The 14,542-nt window shown below is 38.4% G+C and overlaps 1 protein-coding gene across 2 annotated transcripts in view; it reads left to right on the top strand.

The window, feature by feature from the left end:
* Positions 1–14,542, top strand: part of GCT (RNA polymerase II transcription mediator) — a 32,425-nt gene that overhangs the window by 11,886 nt on the left and 5,997 nt on the right. Inside the window, exons 8-20 of one of the 2 annotated variants that reach the window (XM_028238984.2) lie at positions 351–428; positions 551–630; positions 2,455–2,533; positions 2,680–3,009; positions 3,418–3,477; positions 3,615–3,858; positions 4,472–4,738; positions 5,591–6,964; positions 7,071–7,242; positions 7,414–7,546; positions 9,395–9,482; positions 9,657–9,735; positions 13,769–14,064. In XM_028238984.2, coding sequence (XP_028094785.2) covers positions 351–428; positions 551–630; positions 2,455–2,533; positions 2,680–3,009; positions 3,418–3,477; positions 3,615–3,858; positions 4,472–4,738; positions 5,591–6,964; positions 7,071–7,242; positions 7,414–7,546; positions 9,395–9,482; positions 9,657–9,735; positions 13,769–14,064 — 3,280 coding nt within the window. Of the gene's footprint in view, positions 1–350; positions 429–550; positions 631–2,454; positions 2,534–2,679; positions 3,010–3,417; positions 3,478–3,614; positions 3,859–4,471; positions 4,739–5,590; positions 6,965–7,070; positions 7,339–7,413; positions 7,547–9,394; positions 9,483–9,656; positions 9,736–13,768; positions 14,065–14,542 lie in introns of both variants that reach the window. The other variant, XM_028238983.2, reaches the window with a different exon arrangement.

Here is a 14,542-nt window from a genome sequence, read left to right as displayed (position 1 = left end):
TGGAGGATTCTGTGCTTAGTTTAATAATTTTAACATTTATACATCATTGCCGTCTCTTGTTTTTGGAAAACATTTTATTCTTTTTCTTAATTTACACGTAGTTGATAAGCTTATTTTCAATTATTATCAAGGACAACGACGTCATTTATTTGTTCAATGTATTAATCTGGGGTTGTGTTCAGGTATCCTTACTTTATTTTTGGATTTGGTGGAATTATGGCCCTTTTTTGATGTCATTATGACCCTTTTCATTTTTTTTTTTTTGATGATTTTGTGATGAAGTTTGGTTTCTATTGTATTAATCACTTTGGCTTCTGATTTTAGCTAATTAATAGTTGGTAATCTTGTAGGAGAGGCCAGCCTGTGGTTGAGTTCATTTTTGCTGCCACTGAAGAGGCAATATTTGTCCACGTTATAATATCTGCAAAGTTCGTGAAATTTTCATACCTTTTATTGGTCATAATGGCATAGCATCTATTTGTATTTGAGGTTGATAAACATTTATGCTATAATTGGTGAATTAATTTGCATTTGTTCTACTTGTGTTTAGGCATATCCGGGCACTTTCAAGTGGTGACATGGAGAAAATATTGAATCATTCTTCTAATTACTCTGGTGACAGTCTTCCAGGTTGGTTTCTGTGTACGCTAGTTGGTATTGTCATGTGAACTTTTGTTTGAACACATAGTTCTTGGTCGGTAGAATTTTTTTTATGACTCTGTCAGCTAATTTTTCTGACTCTTTTTTATTTTTTACTTTTTATATTTAGTTTTTGCGTCATGGCATAAAATAAATACTAATTAGACAGGTAGTTTTTGACACAGAAAGTAGGAAGGAAGTTTTTTTTTTTTTTTTTTTTTGGGGGGGGGGGGTTGCTATTGATTTGAAATTAGAGAAGGTCGTATCCTGGCCATGAAGTTGGGCTGGTGCACTATGATCTGGCTTGGTCATAAAACAGCCTACTACCCGTCAACCCCAATGTTGATCCTATCAGTCTGCGGTGCTGGGATTCATGAACTTGAAGCATGCCTAATCGTCACACAAGCGTACACACAAGGCTAGCTGTTCCCGTACTTGGACCATATCATGCACTAATCTGTTTGAGCTAATTCTGTAGCATTGGAAGGGATTGTTGAATAATGCAATCACTTGGACCATACCACTTTATGATATAAAATGTCATGTCGTTGAGGAATTTGGTAGTCTATAAATGAGGACTTGTATCATAAGGATGTTGAGATGGTTTAGTGGCTATGTGAGGGATAATAATATTGTAAAAATGAGTGCATTTGGTACTTATTTGTTTTTTTAATTTTATTTTTATTGTTTTTGTTCTGTTTTGGGTAACCTGGAGGGGGGAGGGGAGCGAGTGAGCGGTTGAGGACAGGATGTGTAACAAAACAATGACTACTTCAATGAGTTGTTTGGTCCAAGTTGAATAACTAGATGACCCTTATGATAATATAAGGTTTGGCGACATGATTCTTATGATTTGATGGAAAACTTACCTTGAATTGGGTGTAAGAAGCCCATGTTTCGTATTTTTTGGTTTTTGTTTTTGTTATGTTTGTTTGTTTTTGTTTTTGTTTTTTTTTTTCCTTCTGTTTTTTCCTTTGTTATTTGATGTTTAATTTCATACTTGGCATTACTTTGTCAAAAATCTCACTGGTTAGTGGGTTAGATCAAATATGAGAAGTGGGAAACAATAGGAGAAACAAAAGTGGGAAATACAACCTAAAAATATGTAGGAGATTGGAAGTAGGTAAACAATTACAAATCAAAGGGAAATCTAATAGGAATTCTTGCAAAAACCTTTTCAAACTGGGAAAGGGAGCATTAAAAAAGCTTCGTGGAAAATTTAAACTTATATCAATACTTGAATAGATACATTAATAGAACATATCAGATGCTAAAATTGAAACATAAGGAGAAACAATAAGGAAACAAATGAGAATCATTTATGGAAATAATTATGAAATTTATTATAATTGTAAGGTTCTTTGGAGTAGTTACCATAGCGTTTTCCAGATTCTCCCTCGTTTCTTTGGAGTTTACCCGTAATTTTCATAATAGTATCATAACCATATTATAAATGCGCTTTTGTATGCATTTTCCCTTTCAAAGAGAGTTTCCTCGTAACTATAGGTTAGACCAAACTTAAGAAACATTGTTGGATGAAAGTAAGTGTTGGTGTGGTTTTGGTACTTGATGCATCAACTTCCATTGTCTGTTAGTTTCATGGGGTTTTAGCGCTTTAGCTCACGATGCAGTAGCTCTTTAATGCTAATTCTTATGTTCCGACAATGGGAGTTGATCTTGTTGTTGCTCCCTCAGCATGTTAGTTACGTACCTACTAATTTTAATCATTTCTGTGATTAAAAGATTCTTGGTATGGAAACTTTACTGCCATTCAATCTTTGTAGTGATTTCACTTTGTACTGTCTGTTTCTGCAGTAATTGTCTCACCTCATGGAATGCGTGGTAGGGTTACTGGATGTTGTCCAAGTGACCTTGTGAAGCAAGTCTATTTAAGGTTGTATTATTCTCTTATCATAAATATATTTTGTTTGATGCACTTACATACGTCTTCTTGTTCATGTCAAATAAATTACTCATCTTATTTAAGTACGAAGCTTGTGTTGATCTTTGTTTCTTCGTTTTATTCACATGGTTGAACAGTTCCAACAAGTTTAGGACTTCAAATGGAATCGTAGGTCTGCCAGGCCATGTTTCACAAGTTTCTGGTTGCCAGCTTAGAGGGCAAAGTTGTTACGTTGAAGTTACCCTTGGTTGCCCTGCTACTGGAAATGACAAGCCACTGCAACAGAACTCAAATTTGAAAAAGAATTTTCCCAAGCATCATATGACTGAATCTTCTGCTGTGATAAGTGGTGTTCAGAAGGGGTCGCCAGATCAATTTTCAGTTTGTGAAAGGAAATTCATCTACCCAACAGAGGCAGTGCTTGTTCCAGTATTACAGACGTCATTTGCTAGGTCTTCTCTGAAAAGGTATATATATATATATTACTGCATGCCTTTTGTTGCATTTTATACCAATAAACAATGCAGTGTCTTATAGCTTTGCCTAGATGAGGGCAGGTGAGTAAATTGGGGAGAACAGGTGGATCCAATCTAATTGGACTGATCAAATGAAGCTTAAGCCAATGATACAGGATTCAGTTTGGCTATCCACTTTGGGCTTCTCATGGACCCCTCTCCCTTCCCTGGTCGATCTGTCTGTGAGGGTAGACTAAAAGGTTGAGTTGTCTGATGCCTTTTGGTACCAACACCATTTGAGGTTCAATGTATTGAAGAATCCTTTTGTGGTCGGTCTACTGGTGAAACTGCCTGTTATTTTGTTGAGGTTCTAAACTTCACTTGTATGTTACATCTAACATTGATGTGGTTATCTTGCAGATTCTGGCTGCAAAATTGGATAGGGCCATCATTATTTGGTTCATCGTTCTATATGCATTGGTTAGTGCATTTATGTATCACTGTTTGTTCGTTGGTCATTCATGTGTGGTTCATCGTATAGTTAATTATGTTGGTGTTGAGAATTGGTCTCTGAAGTTTCATTTCATCCTCTCTAACTGCAATTTTGATTTCAACAGTGCCAGTGAGATAGATTCTGTGGATGGATCTTGGATAATACCCAATGGAATCCGCTCTGAACATGATTATCATAGTAGTAACAATAGTAATAGCAGTAGCATCAGCAGCATTAGTAGCACATCTAGTGATAGTGATTACAAGATGAGCACAGGAACTGGTGAGCTTGAGGCAGATGCTGATTCTTTAACATGTAGACAGTCAGGTTTATCTAGTGATCAGTTGCAGATAGATGGCCCCAAATCGGTACTGTATTTTTTTTTTACATTCATGAAAAAAATTTCAACATCTTATTTTTTGATGTGTACATGTGTCTTTTTACTGATATAGTTGTGCAAATGTGGGTGCATGCATTGTTATTTACTTAATTTTAATTTGAACGTGTTGTCTTGCATTAATTTTGGGAATTTCAACCTTAAATTTTTATTTCTTTGGAAAAATCACCTCAGAGGGGTATCAAATTTATGCCATAAATCTTATATATATGTTTGCCATATATATGTAAAAGTGATGGATGTAGTTCACTCTCTTATTAAGGCAAAAGTTAAATTGTTTAATTGAATTGAGAATAGTGGTATTTTTACATGGTTCCAGCAGTAGGATTCATAAGAGAGATGTCTTCTTGAACATTTTTTCACCTGAAATTTTATTTGTGAGAAAGGTCTATATGATATGATAGGAAGCATATACCATATGTGATGTGAGTAACTGAGGGAAGACCAAGGACTTGGAGAATGTTTTACGAGAATGCTTTTTCTGATCTGAATGCCAGGATTGAGTATTTTATTCCATTCTAATTCTTCTTTATTTGTGATAATTTATGGCAGTTGGCATATAAGATATCATATTCTCTCTGCAGGTTTCCAAGCGTCCTAGAACAGGGATGGCTGGGTCTTTTGGTCAAGCTGGTACGGTTGCAAATGCTCATATGCAAGATACATACCAGTCTGATTATGGTTCTGTTGAAGTTAACAATTCAGCGATTACTGGAGTTGCAAATGATGTTGGATCGCATTGGGATTGGGATGATGATGACCGAGGTGTCTGCATGGATATCCAGGCACTTCTCTCTGAGTTTGGTGATTTTGGTGACTTTTTTGAAAATGATGCTTTGCCTTTTGGGGAGGTAATTCCTATCATTACAGATGCAATGATGGCAACTTCTATTTTATTCAATATCTGTACAAAATTGTGGTTGTGGATCGTAGGTAGCCAAAATTATATTGCTTGTAAATTGCCTCTCTCTGTCTCTTGGGTGATATTTTCCACAAATGATCAATCATGATATCAAAATTTTTGAAACTTACTAGTAATTGGGATAGTTGATTCTAAACAGATATTGACCCCGTTTGGTAGAGCTGTGAGAAAGTGATTATAACTTATAGCCTAACAGCTTATAGCTTATAGCTGTGAACATAAGCAGATTTTTGACTTATAAATTAAGCTTCTCCTCCCCCACTCAAAGAATAAGTTGATTTTTGACTTACAAAAAGCTATAAGTTGTATTGTTAAGCTGAACCAAACACATCAAAATAAGCTTAAATTAAGCTAAAAGCTGAAATAAGCCCTACCAAACAGGGCCATTATGTTCTACTAGGTTCTTACATGGTTGATATACAATACATCTTCTGTAGCACATATTGTAATTTATGTTACAATACTTAATGGCCTGTGTTTATACAACTCTTAAGGCTTTATAGGTTTCCCCTATTTCATTATTGTTTTGAGGATGTGTATTTTTTGAATTTTCTGATTTGAATTTCCCATGCCAACTTAGTTCCACTTGATGAATGAACTGAATCCTGTTCCTCAATATTTTTCCTTTTGAATTCTTTGCTCTGCTGTTTCATCTTTGTAAGTTGTACTATATATCTTCTATTACTTTGATGTTTGGCTTCCTGTTTTCTTATTGATGTTTTCCTTTAGTAATGATATGATTTATCATAAGAAACTAATTATGATCCATTACTTGGTGAAGCCCCCAGGAACTGCTGAATCGCAGGCTCTTATGTTTTCTGTACCGGATTCTGGAGATGTGGGTAGCAGTCCTGGTACTGGGATTATGGATGTTGCAGATCAGATGCTTTTGCCTGCAGGTTTTCCATCTTTTGATATGTTTAATCCTCCTCCAGTGGCGACAGAGGAGTCTCTTAGCAAAAGTCAGGAAGCCCCAAAGAATCCCATGTCTTCAGGTGCAGTTAACTGTACTCCAGCATCCTCTACGGGTGAGTTTGTCCATTTAATGAAAGCTGAAGCACTGATGACATTTGCTCCAGAATATGGAGCTGTTGAAACCCCGACTAGTGAGTTCTCAACACCAATTTTCAGGAGCCCATACATTCCTAAATCTCGAAAAGTTGACAGTGCGAGTTCAAGCCCGAAATGTTATGTATATTGTGCAACACCACCTTCCTCTCCTTGCTTAGACGGATCTGATGAGAAGTCTGGCATGACTTTAAATACAAAAGCATGTCCCAGCAGGCATGATTCAAGTGCCACTCTCCATTCAAAGAAATATTATACTATTGTTGAAAGTAGGAAAGGGCAGCATGAAAAAAGGATATTTGCTTGCAACAATGGTGTTTCTAAACATGATGTGGCAGCGCCGTCTTCATTCCCTGGTTTCAATTCTACAAATGCTGTCAATTCCGTTCAGAAGAAAATGAATGAAGCAACATTTGGAGCAGAAAATTTTCTCATGTCTACGAGAACTTTGCTTGCAACTGAAGTTGAATGCATTATGTTCCAAGCTTCAATGTGCAGGATTCGACATACCCTGTTATCTTCTAGCAGCCTTCTGCCTATGGGCTTGAGTAGGTTAACTGGAAGTGCAGTTCAGAATCAACTGCATGGTGAACCAAGCACCACTACGGACAATGTTTTTGCTAAGTACGAGGTGAAAAAGAAAGAATCTATACCAATTAGAATAGCTGGTGATATTGATGGAGGACTGCTAGATGGTCCACTTCATGCTCCTGTAGGTGTTTGGCGCTCTGTTGGAGTTCCTAAAGGTGCAAAGCCTAATATGTCACCAAGTATGGAAATTTGCCCACCCTTACCACCCCATTTGTCCAACGAGGAAGGTATGCTTTCGTTCGGGATGAGGCAACCACTTCAGGAATTCCTTGATGGCTTGGCATTACTTGTCCAACAAGCTACTTCATTTGTTGATGTGGCGCTTGATGCTGATTGCGGTGATGGCCCTTACGGTTGGCTTGCATTACAAGAGCAGTGGAGGCGCGGATTTGCTTGTGGACCTTCTATGGTCCATGCAGGTTGTGGAGGAAGTTTGGCTTCATGTCACTCACTGGATATTGCTGGTGTGGAGCTAGTGGATCCACTTTTAGCTGACGTAAGCATACTTCTCCCCCTAAATACACACCCTCCCACCTGCCCATCACACACTGAGAAGCTTTCATGATGCAATAGTTCTTATGCAGAGTATCTTGATTTTTCAGGTTCATGTATCATCTGTTGTTGGTCTGCTGCAATCGGACATTAAAACAGCCTTGAGATCTGCTTTTGGCCCTTTGGATGGCCCATTGTCTGTCACTGATTGGTGCAAAGGCCGCAGTCAATCAGGAGATGCAGGAACCATGGGTGATGGATTTTCCGCTGAACTCACTGGAGGTGAATGTAGAGATTCTTCAAATACTGTAACTTTATCTGTTGGGGAATCACTAAGCCCATCCCAATCTTCTGTTGTTGGTTCTTCATGCCTCAAGGGTATGCATTTGCTTACATTATAGAATGATATTGTACATTTTCGATGTACTAACAGTTGGTCCATTGCTGCCACAGATGGAGCTAGGGTGGATGAGATAAGCCAAAGAAGATCAAGCCAAGAAAGCTGTGCATCAGAGTCAGAGCAGCAGCTGGGTTTCCGTCTTAGGCCAACCCTGTTTGTACTACCATTGCCTGCTATACTCGTGGGGTATGCATCGTGATCATGAAAGTCCTATAGTGGGGATTTACACATACTGACCATTGTTTTAATGTTACTTTTAATTTTCAATTTTTACAAATTTGTCAAGATCCAAGAATTAATTGAACATTTTTGTTTTCTCACTATATAGTAAAAGAGAATGCAACTAGTATGCTATTTATAGATGACAAAAGTAGAAGTTGGACATTACAATTGATATATGATAATGACACTCGGTTAAAGTTTATTAGAAGACTTCATGCAGTCTTTTGAATGTGAAAGACAAAAACTCCTTTAATGAATGAAACTACAATGTCTATCTTCATGGAAATTTGATAATAGTAATCCAAATTTTAGAAATAGTAGTAACTGATGACATTTATTAAGTATATAAAGGGGCAAACTCCATTTTACCCCTTTGTGGTTTGACCTTGGAGCACTTTACCGACTTTAAAAAATAGCCAAAAAGCCCCCACGTGGTTTTGAAGAAATAAAAATGATTCATGAGTGTGTCTTCTGGCTGTTTTGTATAGTTGGTTAGAGGTGAAAACTGATCCGGATATGTTTGGTTTTTTAGAGTTTTTGGATGAGGTTATGGGTTAAAGGGTGTGTTTTGTCCCCTTTGGGGTTTTTGTATTCTTTGGATCATCTTGTTGCTTTCTCAATAAAGTCCACATACTCATTTATCAAAAAAAAAAAGAAAAAAAGAAAAAAAAAAAAGAATGATTCATGGGTGTCTGCAGGCAAAACAGGACTAGGTAAGTCCCGTAGTTTCTATAAAAAGCTACAACTGCAGGAATAATTTAGAAAAAGTTGTTATGATTTATATTATGACTTAATTTTCTGAGTGGCTACGATTTAGTTGATAATGTTAATTGGGAGAGTATTGAATGATGGTTTCCATGACAGAATATTGCTTGAGGAAACCTATGTCTTGTTGCCTATGGTTGGATTTGTGAAGATTTTAGGGTTAGGGCTATATTAGGTAGGACCTTAGGAGAAAGCTTCTAGTCTTTCTAAATGGAAAATGGTGAAAATTGGCTTGGTTTGATGGATAATAGCTAATTTGCTGCTTTGAAGTATAAAATCAAACGCTAAAGTTATTAGGGTTAATTGGCGCTCAATAGGCCAAGGTCTTGGAGTTGAGAGGTGCTGTTTTGGGGCTGCAAATAGTGCCCTGAGAAAAATAACCTGTTGGTTTAGTGGCAGGAAGAAGAACCATTTGTATATCTGGTCTAGAATTCCTTGGAAATTACTCGAGTCTGTGTAATGCATCGCACAGTTTTAAACATGAATTCTCTGAATCTAACTCATCTATTGACTAGAATTATTACATAGATACTTATAGGTTGCTGGACTTTTTCTAATTTTTCTAGGATTAATACATGAAAACTATAAAATTCTGACCATTCAAACATTTTGGACCTAAATAAAATCACATGTAATGATTTGATAACATTCTTGACACATGAGATCCGTAGGCTTCATCTAGAACTCTTATCCAAATTATTTTTTTAAAACACATTTGCCTTAGATTACTTTACTAAAACCTAATAAAAACTGAAAAAGAAGCTATCCAGCAGCATACTAACCTATAAATTTCATAAAATGAAGACTCAACTTAACCCTAAACTCCACTAGAAGATTCCCTACATATGCTCCATGTAATTCTTTATTTTGTTGGAATCCATGTGAAATTTCAGATTTACCCTTTTCTTCCTTCTATGCTCTACATCTTTCTTGTTGCTTGCATATCTCTTGTTGTGTATGTTGATGGTTTGGTAACATGGCCTTCTTTCTGTAAGAGTTTACTGTAATTGCACATGGGATAAGGAAAAATATTGGTTTGTGCAATAGGTACCAGGATGATTGGCTCAAGACGTCAGCAAGCTCTCTGCAACTCTGGGAAAAGGCTCCTCTTGAACCATATGCTCTGCAAAAACCTGTAAGTTATATAAAACCAGTTGTGAAAAACAATTTTTTAGCACATTTTCATTATGATTTCTTTATATTCACCACTCAAGAGATCCTACTAAGTGGTGTTGAACATTTTTTATTTCCCAAGTGATTCTACAATGTTTTATTTTTATTTTTTCTAATTCTTCATTAAATGTTGCAGATGACTTACTATGTTGTATGTCCTGACATTGATCCCCTTACTGCCGCTGCTGCGGACTTTTTTCAGCAACTTGGCACTGGTTAGTGTGATAAAAAAGTTACATTTGTGCTTAAGTATTAGTGGTTGAATGTATGTAGACTAAATTAAATTTTGGTATTTTTATTTTTGTTTCTTTAAGTGAGAGAGAGGGCCATGCCATAGTCCTCTCACTATCTTGTCTAAGGGGTCAAGTCTTAACCAAAAATAGGTTAAATTTGCATGATGGATATTTTCATCATGTCTTCAGAGAATGGAAACTACTGAATGTTCTCCCTGAGGAAGGAGGGGAAAGCATGGGATATGGTGTTTACGTCTCCTCGGTTGCTAGGGATACTTCTCTCAAGGGGAAAACAGGGAAAAGTATGAAGTATGATTTTAATTGTTTTGTTCATGTCATTTGATCCAAGTAGACATTTTCTATTTATTAAAAAGTTCTTATACAAGTCGTTTGCCTCGAACATTATTTTTGGAATGCATGGTAAATATTTGCTGATTGTTCTATGAGTTCTGCTACTTGCTACTCCACTTGCACCTTAAGCTGTTGCATGCCTATGTATCTTCATCCTTGCTGAAACAGTTAGCACCTTATGGATTACATGCACACCTAATTTTTTAACATTTGGGATGATTGATAAAACTTGTGCTAGCTTTTCTTTAAGTTGCATCACATGTAGATCATGTAATACAAATCAGTGGTATGCTCTGTAAAATAATCAATGTATAAAGAGAAAAATACAGAGAGAATAAATGTATCTGATGAACTTATTATTGATTGATGTATTGTGTTGTTGTGTATTACAAATGGTGAGTGGCTCATTATATAGGAGAGGGTGAATGTAGTAGGTGAGGAGTAGGTGGTGGTAGGTGATGGTAAATTCTAACAGCCCCCCGCAAACTCAAGGAGGATAGAAACTAACCAACTTGAGTTTGAAGAGAGGAACAAAACAAGAAAATACAGAAAAATAAAAAAGGATAGGAGACACTGTATGGTCGTGTCAGACCATTGGTGAAGACACTGAATGGTGGTGTCATAACGTTGTAGATGACACTGTATGGGGGTGTCATAACGTGGTAGATGACACTGTATGGGGGTGTCATAACGTGGTAGAGGACACTGTTGTGACAGTTTACGGAGTCTTGCTGGACCCTTGTAGAAACTAACCGGAATCAATGTCGGGACAGTTTACAGAGTCTTGTCGGACCCTTGTAGAAACTAACCGGAATCTATGTCGGGACAGTTTACAGAGTCTTGTCGGACCCTTGTAGAAACTAACCGGAATCAATGTCGGGACAGTTTACAGAGTCTTGTCGGACCCTTGAAAAAGCTAACCGGAATCTATGTCGGGACAGTTTACAGAGTCTTGTCGGACCCTTGTAGAAACTAACCGGAATCAATGTCGGGACAGTTTACAGAGTCTTGTCGGACCCTTGAAAAAGCTAACCGGTATCAATGTCGGGACAGTTTACAGAGTCTTGTCGGACCCTTGTAGAAACTAACCGGAATCTATGTCGGGACAGTTTACAGAGTCTTGTCGGACCCTTGTAGAAACTAACCGGAATCAATGTCGGGACAGTTTACAGAGTCTTGTCGGACCCTTGAAAAAGCTAACCGGTATCAAATGTCGGGACAGTTTATAGAGTCTTGTCGGACCCTTGGAAAAGTGGCACCCTCAAAAGGTGTGCCCAATTTTGTCAAAAGGCGTGCCATCAAAAGGCGTGCCATCAAAAGGCGTGCCCAATTCATCAAAAGGTGTGCCGGACATGATGGCGAGGCACGTGGGCGCCTTGGCTTGCGTGCCCGTTTGTCGGCTGGTGGTAAGAGGCGCGCGATGCGCGTGGCGGCCTCGGCTATAAGACAGAGGCTGAGGCTGAGGCAAAAAACCTGCGAGAGATATTCTGAGAGAGATTTCTGAGAGAGATACTGTGTAACACTCTGGTGCCTAGAAAATGGCTTCATCGTCTTCCCGCGGGCTGCTCACCCTCTTTCCCGACCTCAACGAGTCAACGAGAGAGAGAACTGGTGCGGTGGCACTGGAAACTCAACCAAGCGCCCCGGAGTTTGCTCCGTTGAACTTTCCGATGCGGTCGGTGGAGCAAAGAATGGCAGTGCAGTCAGATGTGGAGGCCAATCAGTATACTTTGAAGGCATGTGTGGAAAGCATGACGGCGGTCACAAATTTGTCGAACCGGCTGCAGAGTAGGACAAATGAGGTGCAGCATGTAAACGCCCAACTGGCTCCGCTCCAACGCATGTATAAGGATGCGCGAGCAGAGATAAGTGTGCTAAAGGCGGAAAACAAGGAGCTGAAGCGGAAGGCCACCGTGATGTTCCGATTTGGAGGGCCGCCATATGCGGCAGTGGAGGAGCAGGCAGGAGGCAACTTGCTTGGTGGCCTAGGAAGCACGGAGGCAACACTGTCAAGGCCCGCTCAGGACGGAGGCAAAAAGAAGAGACCTGCAGTAGAGTAGAGAAGAAAAATCCCGCCTGTGGTTGTTTTTTTTTTTTTTTTTTTTTGATGTAAAAGTGTGATCGGGGTTGATCCCCTGATATGAATAAAAGGATGGGCTGTTGTGCAAATTTGGAAAGTGTGTTGTGTTTTTTTTTTTTTTTGGTTGAAGAAGAAGAATAATAAGAATAATAATAATAATAAAAAATAGATATCATGGAATGGGCGGTGGAAAAAATATGATGTAGAAAAAAAAAAAAAAAAAAAAAAAAAGAAAAAAGAAGGGAAGGTGGTGGAATGATGTGTTGTGTGAATAATAAAAAAAAATAAAAGGTGGCTCTTTTTTGCAAGCCAGGAATCTGTCAAAAAGTAAAATAAAAAAAAACAAAAAAAACAAGTGCACATGGAGGTGATAAGCTCAGTGGGTGGGAGTAAATAAAAAAAGAAGAATGGGATGTGTCCGTGAAGAGAGAGAGAGCCCGTGTCTGGTGAACATGGGTGATGTAAAAGGGGTGAAAAGAAAAAAATAAAAAAATAAAAAATAAAAAATAAAGGGAACAAGATAAGAGTGGATCTTAAAAGTATAAATAAAAGAAAGTGGTGTGCTAGCCGTGGGGTTGAAAGTGAGAGAGAGAGAAGAGTTATATATATATATATATTAAAATAAGAGAATTGTTAAATCTGTTTGTCTAAGTCATGAATTGGTAGAGAGAGGTCCAAACAAAACCACTACTCTTATCATCTCTCTCACTCGCACTCCAGCAACCAAGTAGAACAACCAGGAGAAGAAGAAGAAATGTCGGGTTCGGCTCTATTTGGTTCGAGAATGGTGGTCCTCCCAAACCCATCTTCTGGATTTGGTGGTGCGACGAAGGCGCCAGTTCCGAGGGTCGGCGGCGGAAGCTGCGGCGGTCTGGTGATAGAGTGCTCGTCTCGGCCGCAGAAGAAGGCGACGGCGCACCACTTGGGCCTATTGTCTCAACCTCGTCTTCACCGAACAAGACGAAGGCAGGGACGTTCTCGGTGAGTTCGATTTCTTTGGGACAGCGAAAGAAGGACCAATACTGTTTGTAATTGTCTGGGACTTTGTCGGCGGAGATGGAGCCGCCGGAGAGATGGACGATGATGGCTCTGGATCTTGCAGCGGTGGTGGTAGAAAGGAAATTTCAAGGTATGTGTGAAAAGTCGAGCGGACTAGGTTGAGGTCCGGCGGACGGCTAAGGTGAGGTTGCCGCCCGCCGGTGAAGCGAAAATATTAGGTTCTAAACCTGCTCTGATACCATGTAAAATAATCAATGTATAAAGAGAAAAATACAGAGAGAATAAATGTATCTGATGAACTTATTATTGATTGATGTATTGTGTTGTTGTGTATTACAAATGGTGAGTGGCTCATTATATAGGAGAGGGTGAGTGTAGTAGGTGAGGAGTAGGTGAGGAGTAGGTGGTGGTAGGTGATGGTAAATTGGTGGTAGGTGATGGTAAATTCTAACATGCTCTGATAAATTCATGCTTCTAGTTCAATAATAGAATGTCTTTATTATCTAGTGTCTGTGTGTAGACGTATCAGTTGCATATATGTGTATTTACTATGCCCTAACTTTTGTCATCGGTTGTTTCTTCCAGTTTATGAGACATGCAAACTGGGGACTCATTTGCCTCAAAATTTGGGAAACCAAATGGAGATAGACTCTGGAAAATGGTCATCATCGGGTTTTGTTCTACTTGACTGCCCTCAATCAATGAAGATAGAAAGCAACACAGCATCTCTTGTTGGCTCAATCAGTGATTATTTTCTATCTCTATCCAATGGTTGGGATGTAACGAGCTTTCTGAAATCTCTTTCGAAGGTTCTTAAAGCGTTAAAACTTGGTTCATGCTTTGCCTCAAACCCAAAAGAAGGAAATGGTGGTCCTTGTACGGTAAGTGGCAACTACTATCAACATAAAAATGTAGCAAGTACCATTCACCTTCATTTAGGCCTTGTTTGGGGTACTTTAAAAAAGTCAAAAAGTCATTATCCTATTTAAGTCACATCTTCTTATTTAAGTCACATCACCTCTCTACCACATTACTTCAAACCCAATCCATACCCAACCCATATTTCATAAAAAGTCAAAAAGTGTACTTGTTTAGATCATCCCAAACCACCCCTTAATTGTTGATTTAAAGATCAAAATTCACTATCATATTACATATCAATGAGCATTGTTCTCAATACTTGATTGATTCCAAATATCAATGTTAAATTTATCTTTATTTATTCTTGTTTTGTTTCTATTCTAACTAGCTTTATGTGTATTTTGAGTAAGGAGAAGTTGATGTATGACAAGTGTGATGAAGACTCTCCTACTAGTAGTGAGCCCAAACTCAATGTACAACAGCAGACAACTTAGGATT

The sequence above is a fragment of the Camellia sinensis genome, chromosome 1 (assembly GCF_055761805.1).
Source record: "Camellia sinensis isolate YWXY chromosome 1, ASM5576180v1, whole genome shotgun sequence".
In the NCBI taxonomy this organism is placed as follows: domain Eukaryota; kingdom Viridiplantae; phylum Streptophyta; class Magnoliopsida; order Ericales; family Theaceae; genus Camellia; species Camellia sinensis.
Note: the sequence above shows the minus strand (reverse complement) of the source record. Positions and strands in the feature narration are given on the sequence as shown.